Genomic DNA, 19,060 nt, shown 5'->3' on the forward strand with positions numbered 1-19,060 from the left:
GTTGTCTCTTTGAACCTAGTTCATGGGATCTCCACTCTTCTAGGTAGAGTTACCGCAATGCTCAACAATTGATAGGCCTTAAACCCATTCCTTTCGACAAATTTTCAACCAACTCTCTGGGAATCCCTTTGGTTAACGGATCCGCTATGTTTTCCTTAGACTTAACATAGTCAATTGAAATGATTCCATTCGAGAGTAGTTGTCTTACGGTATCATGTCTACGACGTATGTGTCTAGACTTACCGTTATACATGACGTTCTTGGCCCTTCCAATAGCTGCTTGGCTATCACAATGTATGCATACAGATGGTACCGGTCTTGGCCAATTAGGAACATCCTCAATAAAATTACGAAGCCATTCGGCTTCTTCACCGTCCTTATCTAAAGCAATAAATTCTGCTTCCATGGTTGACCTTGCAATGCAGGTTTGCTTGGACGATTTCCAAGACACAGCATCTCCACCAAGGGTGAACACATATCCACTAGTGGATCTAGTGTCGTTAGAGCCGGTGATCCAATTTGCATCACAATACCCTTCTATAACCGCGGGGTATTTTTCGTAATGCAAAGCATAATTCTGAGTATACTTCAAGTATCCCAAAACTCTTACCATAGTTTTCCAATGATTCTCATTTGGATTACTGGTAAAGCGACTTAACAGACTTACTGCATAAGCAATATCAGGTCTGGTGCAGTTCATAACATACATAAGGCTTCCCAATACTTGAGCATATAGCTTTTGTGCTGTAGCTTTACCAGTGTTCTTTAATAAACTCAAATTAGAATCTACAGGGTTCCTCACAAGAGTTATATTCAAACTCTTGAATTTCTCAAGAACCTTAACTATATAGTGAGCCTGTGATAATGCCAACCCTGCAGATGTTCTATGGATTTTAATTCCTAGGATAACGTCTGCTATCCCCATATCTTTCATCTCAAACTTACTTTTAAGTAATTGTTTAGTAGCATTAATCATTTGATTATTACTACCCATGATCAACATGTCGTCTACATAAAGACAGACAATGGCAAAACCTTTTTCAGTATTCCGAACATAGACACATTTGTCACATTCATTAATTCGAAAACCATTTGATAACATAACTTTGTCAAATTTTTCATGCCATTGTTTTGGAGCTTGCTTTAACCCGTAAAGGGATTTTATTAAGCGACAAACTTTCCGTTCTTGTCCTGGAACAACAAAACCTTCAGGTTGTTCTAAATATATCTCTTCGTCCAGGTCGCCGTTTAAAAAGGCAGTTTTCACATCCATTTGATGTATTTCTAATCCATTCAATGCAGCTACCGCGATCAACATCCTGATGGATGTGATCCTTGTAACGGGTGAATAAGTATCGAAGTAATCGAAACCTTCACGTTGCCTGTAGCCTTTTACCACAAGCCTTGCTTTATATTTATCAATAGTGCCATTCTCTTTCATTTTTCTTTTGAACACCCACTTACTTCCTAACGGCTTATTGCCAAGAGGAAGATTTACCAGTTCCCAAGTGTGGTTGGACAAGATAGACTCTATCTCACTATTGATAGCCTCTTCCCAGAATGGTCCTTCCGGGGACGTTATAGCTTCCTTATACGTCCGAGGTTCATTTTCCAATAAGTATGTCATAAAATCAGGTCCAAAGGATGTGGCGGTCTTTTGCCTCTTGCTACGTCTAGGTTCATCTTCTATGTCCTCTACGGTATCAGTATCAGTTGTAGCATCTCGAGGTATCTCAACCTGATCATCATCATTACCACTTGATTCATTTATTTTCTTATATGGAAATATGTCTTCAAAGAAAGTAACTTCCCTTGATTCAATCACCGTATTAATATGTATATCTGAGACATCAGATTTATACACTAGAAAACGATAAGCACTACTATTAAGTGCATAACCGATGAATACACAATCCACGGTTTTAGGTCCGATTCTTAACCTTTTAGGTTTAGGAACCGCAACCTTAGCCAAACACCCCCACACTCTAAAGTATTTCAGGGATGGCTTCTTTCCTTTCCATATATCATATGTTATGCTTTTTATCTTTTTGTGGGGCATTCTATTAGTAATATAATTAGCCGTCAACATGGCTTCCCCCCACAAATTCTATGGTGAACCGGACGTAATTAACATAGCATTCATCATCTCTTTCAGTGTCCGATTTTTCCTTTCTGCAATCCCATTTGATTGCGGTGAATAAGGAGCTGTTGTCTGGTGTATAATACCAGACTCTATACAGAATTCCTCGAAGGGGCCATCATATTCTCCCCCACGATCGCTCCTTACCATTTTAATTTTCTTGTTGAGTTGATTCTCAACTTCACTTTTATATTGCTTAAAAGCAACAATAGCTTCATCTTTACTATTGAGTAAGTACACATAACAATATCTACTGCAGTCATCAATAAATGTAATAAAATATTTCTTATTACCCCTAGATGGTGTAGATTTCATGTCACATATATCAGTATGTATTAAATCTAACAACTCGGTTGATCTTTCAACTGATTTAAAAGGTAATTTCGAAAATTTTGATTCAACACATACTTGGCACTTATTATTTAAACATTCAAATTTAGGTAATAAATCTAAATGTATTAAACTCTTAATGGACTTTAGATTAACATGTCCTAATCTACTATGCCATAAATTAGAAGACTCAAGCAAGTAGACAGAAGTAGTAGTATTATTAATAATATTGGAGTTGTTTACAGTCATCACATTCAGTTTGAAAAGGCCCCCACTAAGGTAGCCCTTTCCTACATACACATCATTCTTAGTAAGTACAAACTTATCAGAAACAAATACAAGTTTAAAGTCATTCTTGCTTAACAGAGATCCAGAGACTAAGTTCTTGCGAATATCAGGCACATGGAGCACATCATTCAGTGTCACTATCTTGCCAGATGTCATTTTCAAAGCCACTTTGCCCACTCCTTCAACTTTTGAAGTAGATGAATTACCCATATAAAGTTTCTCATCATTATCAGTAGGAGTATAGGAAGAGAACATCCCCTTGTTTGAACAGACATGTCTGGTGGCACCGGTGTCCACCCACCATTCGTTGGAGTCTCCCATCAGATTGCACTCCATCACCACTGCTGTCAGATTCAGTTCTTCAACTTGATCAGCAATATCAACCATATTGGCTTGAGTGCTCTTCTTCTTCTTATTGAACTTTTGTGGCTTCCTCTGATCTTTCCTTTGTTTCTTCTTACAATCCTTTGCACGGTGGCCAGGATTCCCACAATTGAAACAGTTGCCTTTGAACTTTTTGCCCTTTCCTTGCTTAGCATTTCCATCTTCAGAATATTTCCTCTTCTTTGACTTTGATCCCTCTTCAACTACATTAGCTTTGGAGATCATAGGATTGTTGCCATTCCTCTTGTCAGACATCTTATTGTCTTCTTCTATTCTCAATCTGGTAACCAGATCTTCAAGTGTCAATTCCTTGCGCTTATGCTTCAGATAATTCTTGAAGTCTTTCCAAGAGTTTGGTAATTTCTCTATGAAAGCAGCAACTTGAAAAGACTCACTAAGAGACATTCCTTCTGCATGAATTTCATGCACAATCACTTGAAGTTCCTCAACTTGACTCACAACAGATTTGGAGTCTACCATCTTGAAGTCCAAGAATCTGCCAACTATGAATTTTTTCAAGGCAGCATCCTCAGTTTTATACTTCTTGTCCAAACTTTCCCAAAGTTCCTTACTAGTCTTCAGGGTACAGTACACATTATACAGTGAGTTGTCTAGAGCATTGAGAATATAGTTCCTGCAAAGGAAGTCAGAATGCTTAAAAGCATCAATGGCAGCAACCTTTTCCTTGTCAGACTCTTCTCCCTCTTTCAGTTTAGGAGCATCTTCCTTGAGGAAACGGTCTAGACTCAGAGTTGTCAAATAGAACAACATCTTCTGTTGCCAGCGTTTGAAATTTGTTCCATTCAGTTTTTCAGGCTTGTCAGCATGCATTGGAACAGAGGCAGTAACATTGGCATTGCTAGTACTTACATTAGCCATTTCTGTTACACAAACAGAATCCGAAATTAATCACACAGATTAATTTATCACACAGATTAATATAAAACAGAAATAGTATATATAACGAAAAATAAATACTGATCACAGGTTCAAAAACACCAAATTTGTCTTAAGATTGTTATCGAAGACAGTGGGTGATATTATATCACTAATAGATTTGAACCCATGTATAAAGCAGAGGAGGTAGATGATCAGAATTATCACTGTGTAATTAAAAATATTAAAAACAGACTTACTTGTCAGTGGCAGAATGATGAAACAGACAGAATGAAAGGATGAATATATGCAGTATCAGAGGAATAAAATCCGAGCCCACAGAACGTGTCTCCTTAAGACAATTTGCCCCCTCACTGATGCCTAAGGTTGATGGACACTTGTCTCCCAGGATAGAACGGATTTCGTCTGAAGAATGGTGGCACTACCAATCAACAGCCCAAACGAACACAACAATATGCCAGAGGAAGTCACACCGGAGGATGAACAACAGTATGCAAAACCGGAAGAAGAAAAATTCCGGCAGAGTTTAAGTGCAGAAAAAACTGGATAGATTTCTGAAGGTGTCAGTGTCTATTTATAGACACTGACCGGTCACGATGAACAGTCGCCGGCGGCGAACCGCCGTGTCTGATGGCGGCGAACGGTGACTGTTCCGACGAACAGATACGACCGGTTCAGCGAGCAGACACAACCGGTGACTGGTTCACGAAGGGAAAGAACCGGTTCGGTTCAATACTGCTCAAAAATCCGGCGGGTAGAAACGTTTTGTTTGGAGGGAAGCAACGGTAAAAATTTTTTGGACAAAATATTAAAAATAATTTAATAAAAAATTATTTTTTATTACACACTACGAACCGAACCGAACCGAACCGATCCGAGCCGAGCCGAGCCGGACGGACGGCGGCGGCGGGGCGCGCGTGTGGTGAACCAATGCTCACCTTGCTCTTCCCCCTGCATAAAACATGTAGTGACCCAAGGGCCAATCTAAGAGAGGGAAGTGGGAGCTTATATACTCTCTCATTTCCTACTAATTGTCCAATGTGGGACTTGTTGAAACCCACACACCTCTTCATCTTCCATTTTTTCTCTTTTCTTTATTAACCCACTTCTTATTCATAACCAATGGATCATTGTACATTAATTCATTCATTAATTCCAACAGATTAAACCACTAGTTAAAATAAAATAATCTCTTACCAGTTGATTTACATGCTTAGCAATAATAAATATGGGAAAAGTGTTTGTCATTTTAAATGACACAACTTATATCCTTTCACTCTCACAAAGAAGTGGGACCCACACCTTTATTTTTTTCTGTCCACTCTCTCCCCTCCTTTATCTATCTTTTTCTCTCACTTAAAATGACACAATTTTACATCCTTTAAAATTATACACATATTTTCCAATAAATATTTATATTGATAGTGTTATGGACTGGATCCATATCCTAACAACCATATTACTAGTAAGATTGCATAGAGATATCACAACCATACAATCTAGAAAGATCAAAGAGTAAGATCTATATCCCCACCAATCAAGGCAGATTTCATATCAACTGAGAGATCTCAGAGGCACAAGCCTATGAAGGTAATCCTTATAAATAAGAGACTAAAGACCTCAGGTACACACTCTTGACCTATTTACTATTACTGTCAATATTGTGCACACACTCACGTCTTGGCTACACGCCCGTTGATAGTGCGCATTGATTAGAGTATTGGCTATAAGCCAATTGGATATCTATCTCTTAGATATCTCTGAGTGCATACCTTTAAATTATCTTTATACGATTTAATAGGACCGAACAGATTGTATTAAGGTGGAAATATATATTTTTTGAGTTGTGATTTTTCTTTTAAAATCCATGGATGTGTTGAATATCGCAGAAAGTGGATGAAAACGTGTTAACTAAGGCATTTACTAGCTTTTCAAAAATTATTATTAAAAGAAGGGAGAAGCAAAGATGGGGCTCTTTTTTTGGCCACAAAAAATGCTACACATTTAGGAAAGTGTAGTTGGAGTGGTGGATTTTAATGTCATCAGAAAAATCCAGCTTTGTTTTCCTTGTTTGGAATATATGACCCTACCAATTATAAAATGAGTTTCCTCCTATGGCATATAATAACAAGTGGATCGATGGAATAACCCGTATAGCTAGCTGTGTACAATTAATCTTCTCATTTGACCTAAGGTGTTTTTGCAACTAATTAACCTAAGTCACCTATCATTTATGGGTTCTGATCAAATCCAAATCCTTGACATTTCTTCATAGGTATGGTTTTTTGGTATAGGCACACCACGGCTACAAGAAAATGACAAATAACTAGGTTTGCAACCCTAAATAACTAAGTAATAAATTTGAATATGAGGTTGGTGTCATTTACTCATTATATATGGCAACGAAGAAAATTCTATGCTTACTTAATATTGTCCAAATACATCTTGTAATTCACGGTTTCAAACATTAATCTAAGTTGTATTCAGATGATTTAATTTTAACAAATTTCATTTAGCATTAAATAGTAAATTTAATAACATAATTTGAAAAATGAAAATTTTGAGGACATTGATCTTTTCACTAACACTTAGAAAAATAATAATTGATTATGATAAATGTTAATGGTCCCCTAGATATTGCATTATTGATCTGGGGTCGATACTTCAGATGGAGGATAAAACATTAGTTTTTTTTTTTTTTTTATGTAATTAGGGATATTGTTATCTAATTAAAATGTAACACGTTATTTGTATACTTGGAGGTCTCCTTATGATTAAAACTATCAAATAAGAATAACTTAATGAAATATGTGGATTGAGTTTATAAAATTTAAGCTTGAATTGTTTTTTGGCCGAACTTGCTCCATTAGGTCCTTATAAAGCACTTAATATAATAGAGTGGATTTGGAAAGTTTTTGAAACTACAACATTTATAGTTTTAGAAATTATATATATTCGTTATGATCAGTCGAATGGTTTGGCCCGGCTAGCCCATATGGCTATCCAGTAGCGCCATCACCACTAAACACATGCAGCACATAACATACTCCCTTGTATATGTGTTCCCTTATGCCTTCCACTCAAACATGACTTTTTACATGTTAGGGCCACACAGTCCCATACCTTAATGGGACTCAGAAGGCTGAAAATGGTTATGGCATTACATTTTACACACTGAGAAAGAATCTTCTCCACCCTATATAAAGAGACCTTCGTCTCTTCATAAAGTCATCTTCTCCATTTGCTTGTCATAATTGTTACTCTACAAAAATCACTCAAATCAAGCCATAACGAGCTCAAACCACACCTCCCCTTCACTCTTAGACCTCACTTAGCACTACTAGAAAATCCATAAACAGCGACGAAATTTTGCGATGGAATATTTTTCGTCACAAATTGTGACGGATAGTGCGATGGAAATATCACCATCGCAAATTGCAACGAACTTTGCAACGGAACAAACATTGCGACGGAAATGGAGCTAAAGTGCTGTCCAAAAAGAACAGTTGCAAAAATCGTCGCATTTCTGTCACAAATATAGTTTGATGCTAGTACGGTAATTCTTCAGAGCTTTGATATATTCATACCGCTAACTTTTTTGTCTTCCTCATATCAACATATTTCATCTATAAGGGAAACAAATCCTTATTCTCATTTTCTGACAAGCTCAATATTTATCTTAAAATTCTCAAAAAATGTATTGACCTATAAATTAATTAATAAACAAAGGAAGTAACATATTCGAAGCTATCATGTCCGAATACACACTTTTTCATTGTTCTCAACCTTCATCTAAGAGCATATTTACCTTGATTTTTCATTTAGCTACCATTATCTCATAAATCACTATTATATTACGATATTATATCTCATCGAGGAAAATATAAAAAACTATTTCAACCCAAAAACTTAAGTTGTTAAGTGAAGGCTCATCAATGGTTTATATATTTCCGTAACACGCTTCCTCACACGAGAGTCCATTAGGCATAAAGGGTGGATAATACACAGACCACCTACCTGTGCTAAGAGATTCCAATCAATTCAACCTAAAAGCTTAAGTTGTTGGGTAAGGTTACATTAATGATTTTATATATCTCCAATAGAAAACAACCATAATATCATCATAGAAACAGTTCAATATATAATACATGAAGATTAAATAAAAAATATAAAGCGCATAAGTAACATGTGAACTAAAAGGTTTACTTCAATAAAATCGTAAAACAAATTTAATCATATATTAAGCTATTTCCAAAGTAATAATATGTTGTAGATAAGAAAATAGTTCCACATATTAGATCCATAGGGAAGAAGGGGTTGGTACGAACTGGCAATTCTCCATCTGACTGTAAAGGTCACAGACACAGTCTTACTTTCAAATTAATTCTGACATAGTAACCATGTATTCTCCCATATATAAGATTCCAACCTTATACAATTTACCATACTCTTTTTCTTTTTTTTAATATTATAGTTTCGTCTTGATTAAGGTAACATTTTCAAGCAACAATTGTATGTTTTTATTTCATACTTATTACTAGCATAAACTTCTTAACATTACGGGGTTTGCATTTGTCATTTAACATGACACAACAAACTTTCTTACACACACAACATTTTGTGAGACCCACACTTTTTGAATAAAAATGAAAAAAAGAAAATTACGACACGTAAAACGAATCTCTATAACATTACACAATCACATTTCCTACGGCATAACTCTTATAAAACCCTAACATTATTCCCTTGCCTATTTTTTTAAAAAAAAAAAAAATCATGTTAGAAAATGGAGAACAGTGATGAGTGACAAGTGTGGGGTCCATATTAAGGTATATGAATATGACGACGTTTTTGTTCTATGAGAACACAGTGGAAAAATGAGAGATTTTTCTTGTAATACATAGGACAGCTGTCACCACGCGCCGGTGTGAAACACGCTGGGGCCTCTAAATAGTACGAGGTCTAGGTGCGTGTTGTCACGCGATATAGTGCGAATGGGGAAACCACAATTTTTCTAAAACTGCCATGAACAGGGAAAGCATTGTAAAAAGAAAGATGTATGAAACAGGAAACTAACACCAACCCTAAGCTGCATTCCATTTTCTGGTTGAGACATCTGAAGATAAAAAGATAAGTTAAGGAAGAGATAACACAAGAAACAGTGTGTGTTTGTGTTTTTGTTCCTCTTTCTCTTTCTCTCTCTTCTTTCTCTCTCTCTAGGGTTTCAAGTTTTTCAAGCATCCAAAACTTTCTCATGTGTTTCACAAATTTGGTTGCACTTGGGAACTGAACAAGAAAAGAAGTATCAAAAGGTAACAAGAGAAGGAGGAGGATATATAGGAATAGAGATTGTATAGAAATAGTGAGAGAGAAAAAAAGATAAATAAATTAGAAAAGGGAAATTTTTTAAGGAAGATTGAAAATAAACTAAGTTAGGAATTATTATAAGTGGAAAAATGGGAAGGGGAAGAGTGGAGCTGAAAAGGATAGAGAACAAGATAAACAGGCAAGTCACATTTGCAAAGAGAAGAAATGGACTTCTCAAGAAAGCTTATGAGCTTTCTGTTCTATGTGAAGCTGAGGTTGCCCTTATCATCTTCTCCAACCGTGGCAAGCTTTATGAGTTCTGTAGCAGCTCTAGGTATGTATTGTGTGTGTGTGTTTGTGCACTCATGAACATTATATATATACATACTTGAATGAATGAATGAATTTCTTTGATCTCTATTTCTGTTAAAATTGTGCAGCTATTTTATTTTTCTTCTTGTTGATGTATGAGATCCACTTGTTTCTTTTCTTATGTTTGGTGCCTTTTCTTGAAAAGGGCATTTTTTATTTATTTATTTTCAGTTCCCCTCCTTTTTTTTTTTTCCATTGCTTGAAACCTTCCCCTTACTATGTGAATTTGTGGCTTCTTTGCTATGAGCTACAGTTGAAGTAATCAAACCTTGATTTGATGTTTTGAATGTAAAGTTTGTAAGTAACAGTGTATGTAAGAGATCTGGTCTGGTGATATAGTACATAATCTGTTAAATATCTGATGTTTTGTTTACTTGTACGGTAATTTTGTTTGGATGATTGTTGATTAATTAGCTTTTTTTTTCTCCCTCCTCTTGCTTTGAGGGATTTTTGCTTAATGTTCTATAATCTTTTAATTTTTTTTTTTCATTTGAAGTTATTTTATTGGCTAATGAGGCAAATAGATTCCTTCTTTGTATTGATCTGATTTTTGTTTGTTTAATTTATTTATTTATTTATTTTTGGAAAACATTGTTTGCATGTTTTCTTTGTAATTAACTCTTTTGCTTTCTAGATTTTCCTTAAAAATCTAGCTAAATGAGTTGCTGACAATTTCAAGTTGTTAGCATCGGCAGTACTAGATTATCTTTGAAATGAAATTCTTACGTTTACTTCCTTTGAACACATCTTCCAATGAAGCAAGGACAAGATATTAGAATCAAGTGTTTTGCAGCAAAAACTAATATGCAAATTTCTATTCGGTTACTATAAAACAAATAGCTTTACATTTGGAAAGTAATAAAGATTGACTAATTTCATCATCTTGGGGACTTCTCTGAAATTGTTGCATTTAACAATCATTTCTTCTTCTTCATCCTTTTAATTAAAGGGGGAAAGTTAATTTATCAAAGCACGTGCATTAATGCTGATTATAAATTTATAATATCATTTTAGTACTTGATGCAAAAGTTTTTTTTTTCCCTTCACTTTATTGACTAATTATTCTCCTTTCCTCCCTCACCTTTTTATTATTTTGTTTAATTATTATGATGAGTTCTTTTACAAACCTTTCTGTTATCCCTCATTATTAAAGGCAAGTACTTAGGTAATGAATTTTTTTGTACTTAAAGAGTAATATTCATTGAAGTTTAATGGCCGGAAAGCAAGTTGGTTACCTAGTTTTATATAGTTTAGCTAGGGTGAAACCCAAAGGTAAACCTTGTATGACATATATAATGGAAATTAAAAGTAGGTAGTTCTTTTTTTTTTTTTCCTTTGCTTTTATTTAATCCTATTTTCATTGTAACTCAAGATGTGTTTTGCTTGAACATTTAATGGCAATGAAATTAAATGAGTCTGTGAAACTATAAGTAATCATTTTCATTTACTTCCTTACTTTTTGTTCGTTTCCCAGCTGTGGTGGCTATTCTTTCATGGGGAAAAGACATTAAGTATATGACTTGATGTTGAAATAAATACACACACCTATATGAGCTTTAGCATATTTATTAGATCATTTATTATAACCTTTGACAATTATACAGCATTATTTTCTTTTAAAGGTTATTATTCATTAAATATGAATATATTACTGATAAATTGAAAGCATACGAGTATGAGTTTAATTACACGTTATAAAAACTAGTATAAAGAATGTAGATATTTGTCTGAAGGTAGGAGCATAATATAGCTTGGCTAATGGCTAATTAATGAGTCAGCTATCTTAAAGCAGTGTTGAAAATAAAAGGATATGGAAACTTCTAGTTGGATTGTAATGAAATTAAGGAGAGATTGACAAGGGAAAAAATTAAATAAACAAAAAAAAGGCACAAAAAAAGGATGCATAAGTTGGGATTTAACCCAAGGAAAGATTTATTTGCAATTAGAGAATTATTTCATAAGAGTATTGCAATTAAATTTGATTTAAAATCAGTGTAACATGCCTAAAAAATATAGGAATATCTAGGACCAACTGTTGTATAAATAATGCTATTTATGCAAACTATAACACAACCCCATGCATACATATCTCTCTGTCTACGTATTTAAGTTGAGAAGGCCCAATGGGGTCTTGTATGCACTTGTGTTTAATTGTAAGTTGTAACTACAACAAATGTATATGTATTTCATGCTGTATATTTTTATTTTATTTTTGTAATAAAGTATTTCATGCTGTATATTCTAGTGCTAACTAGCTATTGTCTTTCTTATTTTAGCATGTTAATCATCAATTGACGAAAATTATGCATATTATACATTTGCCTTCAAATTTCATTACGTTACCCATGAAGATATCTCTTCGTTATATCTGGCTTAAGTAAGCCCCTTAAAACACGAAAGCCATGTTCAATTGATAACCAGTCACTAGCTCCATCTAATAGGCATAGATCATGAGAAGATCTTCATGTCTTTTTCTTCCATCTAATTAGTTTCATGTTCTAGCTATTCTTTTTTATGATATTGCTTCAGAATATTAAATGAATCAATACAGGGAAAACATAGTGCTTTGAATGTGTACATATAGGACATATTTGGTTGGATGGAATGAAAATGGAACATTACTTGAATGAAATGTTTATTTTTTTTATTTTTTATTTTTTGATGTATAAAAGTTTATATTAGGGGAAAGCACCCCAAGCAAGCCCATTGATGATCATTAATGACATTGAGGGTTTACAACAAGATTATATATCGCCTACTAAAGAAGGGAATTGAGAATCGAATCCAAGTCACCTCCAGTGTGACAGAAAGTTTGACCAAGGTGCTTCAACCCTTGAGGGCAATGAAATGCTTGCTTTTATTTTTTTGTTTGATATGATAAAAACAGTGGTGGAGTCAAAAAAAAAAAATTTAGCCCATGCCAAACATCAATTTTTGAAAAAAAAATAAAAATAGCCAGTGCCAACTAAGGAAGAAGATGTTATTTCCATAGTTTGATGTTATTTTCATAGTTCTATAAACAGGAATCCAACTATTTTTTAAAACCAGCCAGTGTCAGGGCACTTGCTAGCTTCAATGTGGCTCCGTCATTGGATAAAAATATAATTATAATTTAATTTAATTCCTAATCTTGGTATGTTGAATTGATTAAAATAAATAGAATGCAAAAATTATTTATCATGTATAGGTGAAATAAGATGAGGATTCCCTCACATTTATAATGGAATTTTGATATCTGTAGCTGAAAGAATGCACAATCTCTTGGGAATCAGCTTTGTCTTTCCAACCACCCAACCAAATATAAGAATCGCCAAGGCTGTTCTCGTTCCACTCCCTCCAATAAACAAATCTTTGTAGTCCTTTTATCAGAATGGATTTGTATATATCCGAAAAATAATAAAGAAAAGTTAATACTTATCACCAATATATACATAGTTAATACTTATCACCAATGTATAGTCATATAGATAGACTAATATCTCCACACCAAGCTGCAAGGATTTGCACTTGGCCATTGCATGTCAAGTTCTTTTTGTGTTCCAAAAACTTGCATTTAGGATTTATGTTTTAATTCAGCTTGCTGCAATGATGAGGGTAAGTGTATAGATGAATAATCAAAGTTCATAATAACATATATTGCTGATGCTGATTTGTCTCATCAAAGTGAGAGGAGCAAATTCAAACTTATGGACCCCATTAAACCCTGATTATAACCAGATTTAAGGCTCATTTGCTGTTGTTACTCTTTTAGTAGTGTGGTATGGTTGTCCATATACCATATGCCATCATCAGTTTGACAGTTCTTTCTTTCTCTTCCTTCAATCAGCATGCTCAAAACACTTGAGAGGTACCAAAAGTGCAGCTATGGTGCAGTGGAAGTCAACAAGCCTGCCAAAGAACTTGAGGTACAGACTGCCTTTGCTTATTTAACATTGTAGCATTAGCATTTTACCACTCTCTATTAAACCCTGACTAGCGAGGGTAGGATGAGGGCAATCTTTGTACACAACCTTATTCTTGTATATTTGTAAAGAGACTGTTTTTCGGATTTGAACTCATGTCACAAAGTAGCATTAGCATCTCTTAGAAAATTTTACATAGGAAGGTCTTATTAACTGCTAAAATTTAGAACCTATAAGCAAACTTATCAAATCTATCCCATGTAAATTGTGTTTTTGGTTACATATTGCAAAGCAGTTTTGTTATTTTTCATTTGTCATTTGCTTTTTTAGCAGAGCAGCTACCGTGAGTACTTGAAGCTGAAAGCAAGATTTGAATCTCTTCAAAGGACCCAGAGGTGAATTTCATAAAAGAGTATACTCAAACTTGATAAAATTAGTACTAGAAAAATTTATAACCTGGCTTTTACTTTTTCTCTTTTAATTTTTTATGGGTTAAGGTGTGAGAAAATTTTATTGGAGTCAGTTAGTCACCACTATTACATTTTCATATTTTTCAAAAATGGTTTACCATTTGCATCACCAGTGTTTCATTAAGACCATGGCATTTGTTCCTTAATGCAGAAACCTTCTAGGTGAAGACTTGGGCCCATTAAATACCAAAGAACTTGAGCAGCTTGAGCGGCAACTTGATTCATCTCTCAAACAAGTGAGGTCCACAAAGGTAATGAAATATTTATGTTCATTTATCTTAAGATTGTTAATAGAAAGCTCATTAACGTTGTACTTATTAGTTGTTACATTGGCCCTGGCCACTTGGCTAATGTGGTTTTCTCCATATGATTTCACATCCTTCTGTAAGATATTTTCTGTAACATTTTCTTTGCAAATAATATTGCAGATGCATCGATTACTACATACAGTGATAAGCTTAGGACCGGTTTAATTAATGTGCTCAATCAGTAAAAAATAATTGCTTGCATAAAAGATTTCATAAATAACATATCTATCAACTCCTAAATTAGAGTAAAATGTAAAGTGGTAAACTATATGATATGATGACACAAAAGTTTTTGATCTTTAAAATTGTAATATTTTTTAAAATATCTGCAAAAGTTTTTCCGGATTAGGAGTTCAAAGATCAAGCAGTTATATAGAGGAATTATGTTATAGAAAATTGACAACAACAGGATTTTGTCTTCATTAAAGATTATCATTATTATAAGCCAAGAAAATGATGCTGTCAAGAAATTACAAGTCATTTTATTATTACAATTTTTTTGCATATGGCTGGAAATGCTGATTTACTAGTCTGAAGTTTCTTTTTGAAAAGCATATTATGACTCCTGTTATCTGGCACTATCTGGAACATCATTTTGCAGACCCAATTCATGCTGGACCAGTTAGCTGATCTTCAAAATAAGGTAAATGGTGTTCCCATAACTACAGGAATAAAGTAATTTTATGTGTGCCTAACACTTTCAAGCTATTGCTTGGGTACAGGAGCAGATGTTGGTAGAAGCAAACAGAGCTTTGAACATGAAGGTAACATTATACCATAACAAGCATGATTGGCAATGTAGCATCCCTCTTGCTTCTTTGTAGCAAAATAAATTTGCAGAAGATATACATCTGATCTAGTGTTATAATTTTTTGTAGTTAATTATATTTGTTCCTACCAAATTTAGGAGTACAACCTTGCATCTATATTCTTGGCCAATCAGATTGGAATTGGATATTTGAAAGTCAAAATTTTGTACTTAAGATTAGCCTAAGAAGTAAGAACACAAATGAATGTTATGAAACAAAATAAACAAGAACTTTGGTTCTTTACATGGTATCAAAGCCTCAGTATACTAGGTTCGATCCTCGCCGCTCCCCATTTTCTTTGTGGAATTTCTTAGCACAGGTAGACCGGGCTTGATGCATCATCCACCTTTCAAGTCCAATGGGCTCTCTTGTAAGGTAGCATGTTAGAGATATATAAAAACTATTAATGTAGCCTCACCCAACAGTTTAAACTTTTGGGTTGAATTGATTCTTTACAAGAACCTTGTCAGAATTGCCTCCTTCATTTTCTCCATGTTGCTGCGAATTCGACATCAATATATGTATTCATATTATTGTTCTAATTGTCCTGTTCCATATTAAGATAGTGCACTAGGCTTTATACTTATAACACAGATGCATTGTTTTATGTACCTTACATCTTCATTATTCCATTCACGTTAAGGTTCTCTGCTGATGATTTCATTCATGGCTACCCTATTGGCAGCTGGAAGAAATCAATTCAAGAAACCAGTATCGACAATCATGGGAAGCTGGTGACCAAAGTATGCCATATGGTGCACAGCATGCTCACTCTCAAGGCTTCTTCCAACCTTTGGAATGCAATCCCACATTGCAGATAGGGTAATCTTTAATCAGTTTATTGTCTTTTGTTGCTGAAGGTGATTTGAATCAGATTTTGATGCCTGTCCCTTGATGCAGTCCTGATTATAGGTACAACACTGTAGCCTCAGATCAGCTAACTGCCACAACTCAAGCTCAACAACAAGTGAATGGGTTTATTCCAGGATGGATGCTTTGAGCTAAGCTCAGTATTTTTCTGGCTACATAAAAGCAAACACCTAAGGCCGAAGATAAATGCCTTTTGTTGTTGGCAATGTGTAAATGCTGCAAGTGCTTCTGTTGTTTGTTTTGGTATAAAAACAGCACTGAATGACTTAAAATTATTAAGACTTTAGCCATAGGCATATGGCATGTAAGAAGTTTATAGTGTTTTGAATATCTTTGAAGGAGAACTTTTATATGAATGACCAGTTAATGTCATTTTATTTTTGCATCACTTTCAAATATGACTACTTTAAGCATTGTTTTTCTCATCAAGCTTGCATTCATTAGTAGAGGATTGGACTATGATATGAAAATATTTCTTTCAAGAGAGAAACAACAAAAAAGAAACACTATAAGAATATGGATAAAGTGGGAACACAATCCCCCCACCCCCACATAAAAAAACACAAAAAATACTTGAATCCTGATGTTTTAAAATATTTTTGAATACGTATTGGAACCTTTAACTCCTCTGAGATGTAATCCCAGGGACCCTTCAATATAGAAAAATATGGCATCCCCTGAATTGTAATGTTGATATAAATGGTCAATTGTTTAATTTGTTTGGAATTCACTACCAGAAAACTTGGGGTTTCATTGGATATTATTTAACATGAGGGATAATATATAAGACAGTCTGTCTTTGCATTCCAATATTAATCTCTTTCAGAATGCTTCGAGTGCATCTCCAATTGAGATTATCATAAGCTTTTTCAATATCCACTTATGTAGCCATAAAGTCTCTTTTTCTTAGAATTCTTTTCTTGGACTGAATTAGCTGAAGAACAATGACAATACTCTAAAACTTGTACTTTAAAAGTTATGAGACTATGAACAGTTGTTGGTTTCTTTCTATTTACTTGAACCTTGGTACAAACACAAATGAAGCATAGGCAGTGACAATAGTACTTTACGCTTGCAGCCAACAAGCGTAATTAGTCTAAATTAAGTAACAAATTCAGGTGTATACACCTTTGGTACAAACACAACTGAAGCATAGGGAGACTCAAGGGGAAGTTAGGGTGTGCTATGGCTCCTTCACCCCAAAAATTTCAAAGACCATCTTTTATATATTTTGACTGGCATATTATATATAAATATTTATATAGTCTTAAAATAAAATAGAATTATAAAAATATGTTTCTCTCAACCCAAAATCATTCAAGAGATAAGCTATTTCATGTGAGGAGAAAAACATTTAACACTTTTATTGTTAGTTTTATGTTTTAGGGAAAAGTTCAAAAACTACTCTATGGTTTGTCTTAAAATCACTTACCCCTTTATGGTTATTTTTTATATCATTTACATGTCTATGGTTTTTTCCATCCAGTTCATTTTCTAACTCTGCTAAAAATTAAATTAAAATATCCAGTTTATCCTAGTAAAAAGAATCATTGTAGAGATAAGAATTTTATACTGCAATGTTATTTTTTTTCATCCAACTCTAATTGTTTTCTAAATTTTATACCAAAACTGTTAAAAAACATTTCATGCCAACAACGTTGAGAGAAAAATTAGAATAAATATTACAAGTTAGCGACTAATTTTGATCTTTCAATAAGACAATATTCAAAACATTGTTAGCAAAAATGAATGCTTATAACTATTATTTTTCTTCTTTCAAATTTATATATCTTTAATAAAACTGACTTGACTTGAGCTTGATAAATGTATTAGTATTTTAAGTTTAATAAATAAAATTAAAGATGATTTAAGTAATCAATTTATATGTAAATATATTTTTATTCTAGGTTCAAAAATTAAAATGAAAAAAAATGTGAGTCAGATATAGGTATCAAAGAAAATAAAAATGTTGGAAAAAATACTAATATATTAGGGAGTATATTTGTCTATTAAAATACAGTATTCACCAACATTACACTCAAAGCTATGACTAAATATGCACAAATAATAAGTGAATTGACCACGAATAAAATATGAAAATCTAGAAAAATTCAAATTAATGAGGAGCCAATTGAATTAAAATAAAAAAGTTAAATTCTACATTCTCATGGAGTTAAAAGTTTGAACATGTAATATATGTTTGATTATTTGTCTTAAATTATAATAAATTAGTGATATTTAATTTAGTGTGAAGTTGGACAAAATAAAGTATTACACTATGAAATTTTCATCTCAAGAGTTGAAAAAGTTAAGCAGGAAGTTTGAACACAGTAATAAATAGTCAATAGTGAGTTTTTTATAAGGATAAAATGGATAGTTTAATTTAATTTTTAACAGTGGTAGAGGTTTGATTGGATGAAAAAATTATAAGAGGTAAATGATAAAAAAACAATAACCTAATGGGATTAGTGATTCTAAGATTCTAAGAGAAACCATAAGGAGGTTTTTGAACTTTTCCCTTATGTTATAATAGTCACATCTCGACTTTTTTGACTTATTTAATACTAAAAGGGAAACGTTTTTCCTAATTGATTCAAAAGGGAAACAATATGCCAAAATTATGTGATGAGACACTACTTGGGATGTGCTTTTTTCAAGTCCCACATTACCCCGGTGCACGACTTGTGCAGAAGTCAACATGCGCTTGCCATGTCTCGGTATCACCCCATGCACATTCAAATCGTGCACACTCCATGCACGTCTTGCAAATCATAATGCATGGCTAGCGCACGTTGACTTTTGCATAAATTACGCATAGGGTGATTCTTGACTTGGACACAAACATCTCATTCATATTTCACTATATTATTTTAAGAAATTATTTAACTTTTGAATTAGTATGGGAAAATATTCCCTTTTAAACATTATTATGGTAAAAAAGCCCAAACCCATTGTGGCAGGGAATTTTCTTTCTGTTTTTTTA

General features: G+C 33.7%; 1 protein-coding gene across 2 annotated transcripts; it reads left to right on the forward strand.

The window, feature by feature from the left end:
- The first annotated feature begins 9,495 nt into the window (after positions 1 to 9,495).
- LOC133309995 (agamous-like MADS-box protein MADS2) lies at positions 9,496 to 16,207 on the forward strand. Of its 2 annotated transcripts, none has more exons than XM_061510874.1 (8): positions 9,496 to 9,680; positions 13,545 to 13,623; positions 13,954 to 14,015; positions 14,242 to 14,341; positions 15,000 to 15,041; positions 15,121 to 15,162; positions 15,893 to 16,029; positions 16,108 to 16,207. In XM_061510874.1, the coding sequence occupies exons 1-8, from the start codon at positions 9,496 to 9,498 to the stop codon at positions 16,205 to 16,207; spliced, it is 747 nt and encodes a 248-aa protein (XP_061366858.1). The 2 variants fall into 2 exon arrangements, with proteins under 2 accessions (XP_061366858.1, XP_061366859.1); XM_061510875.1 differs by having other exon boundaries at positions 16,120 to 16,207.
- Positions 16,208 to 19,060: the final 2,853 nt, after the last annotated feature.

This window comes from Gastrolobium bilobum, unplaced genomic scaffold (genome assembly GCF_033153095.1).
Source record: "Gastrolobium bilobum isolate Gb01-03AN ecotype WA unplaced genomic scaffold, APGP_CSIRO_Gbil_v1 utg29299, whole genome shotgun sequence".
NCBI lineage: Eukaryota > Viridiplantae > Streptophyta > Magnoliopsida > Fabales > Fabaceae > Gastrolobium > Gastrolobium bilobum.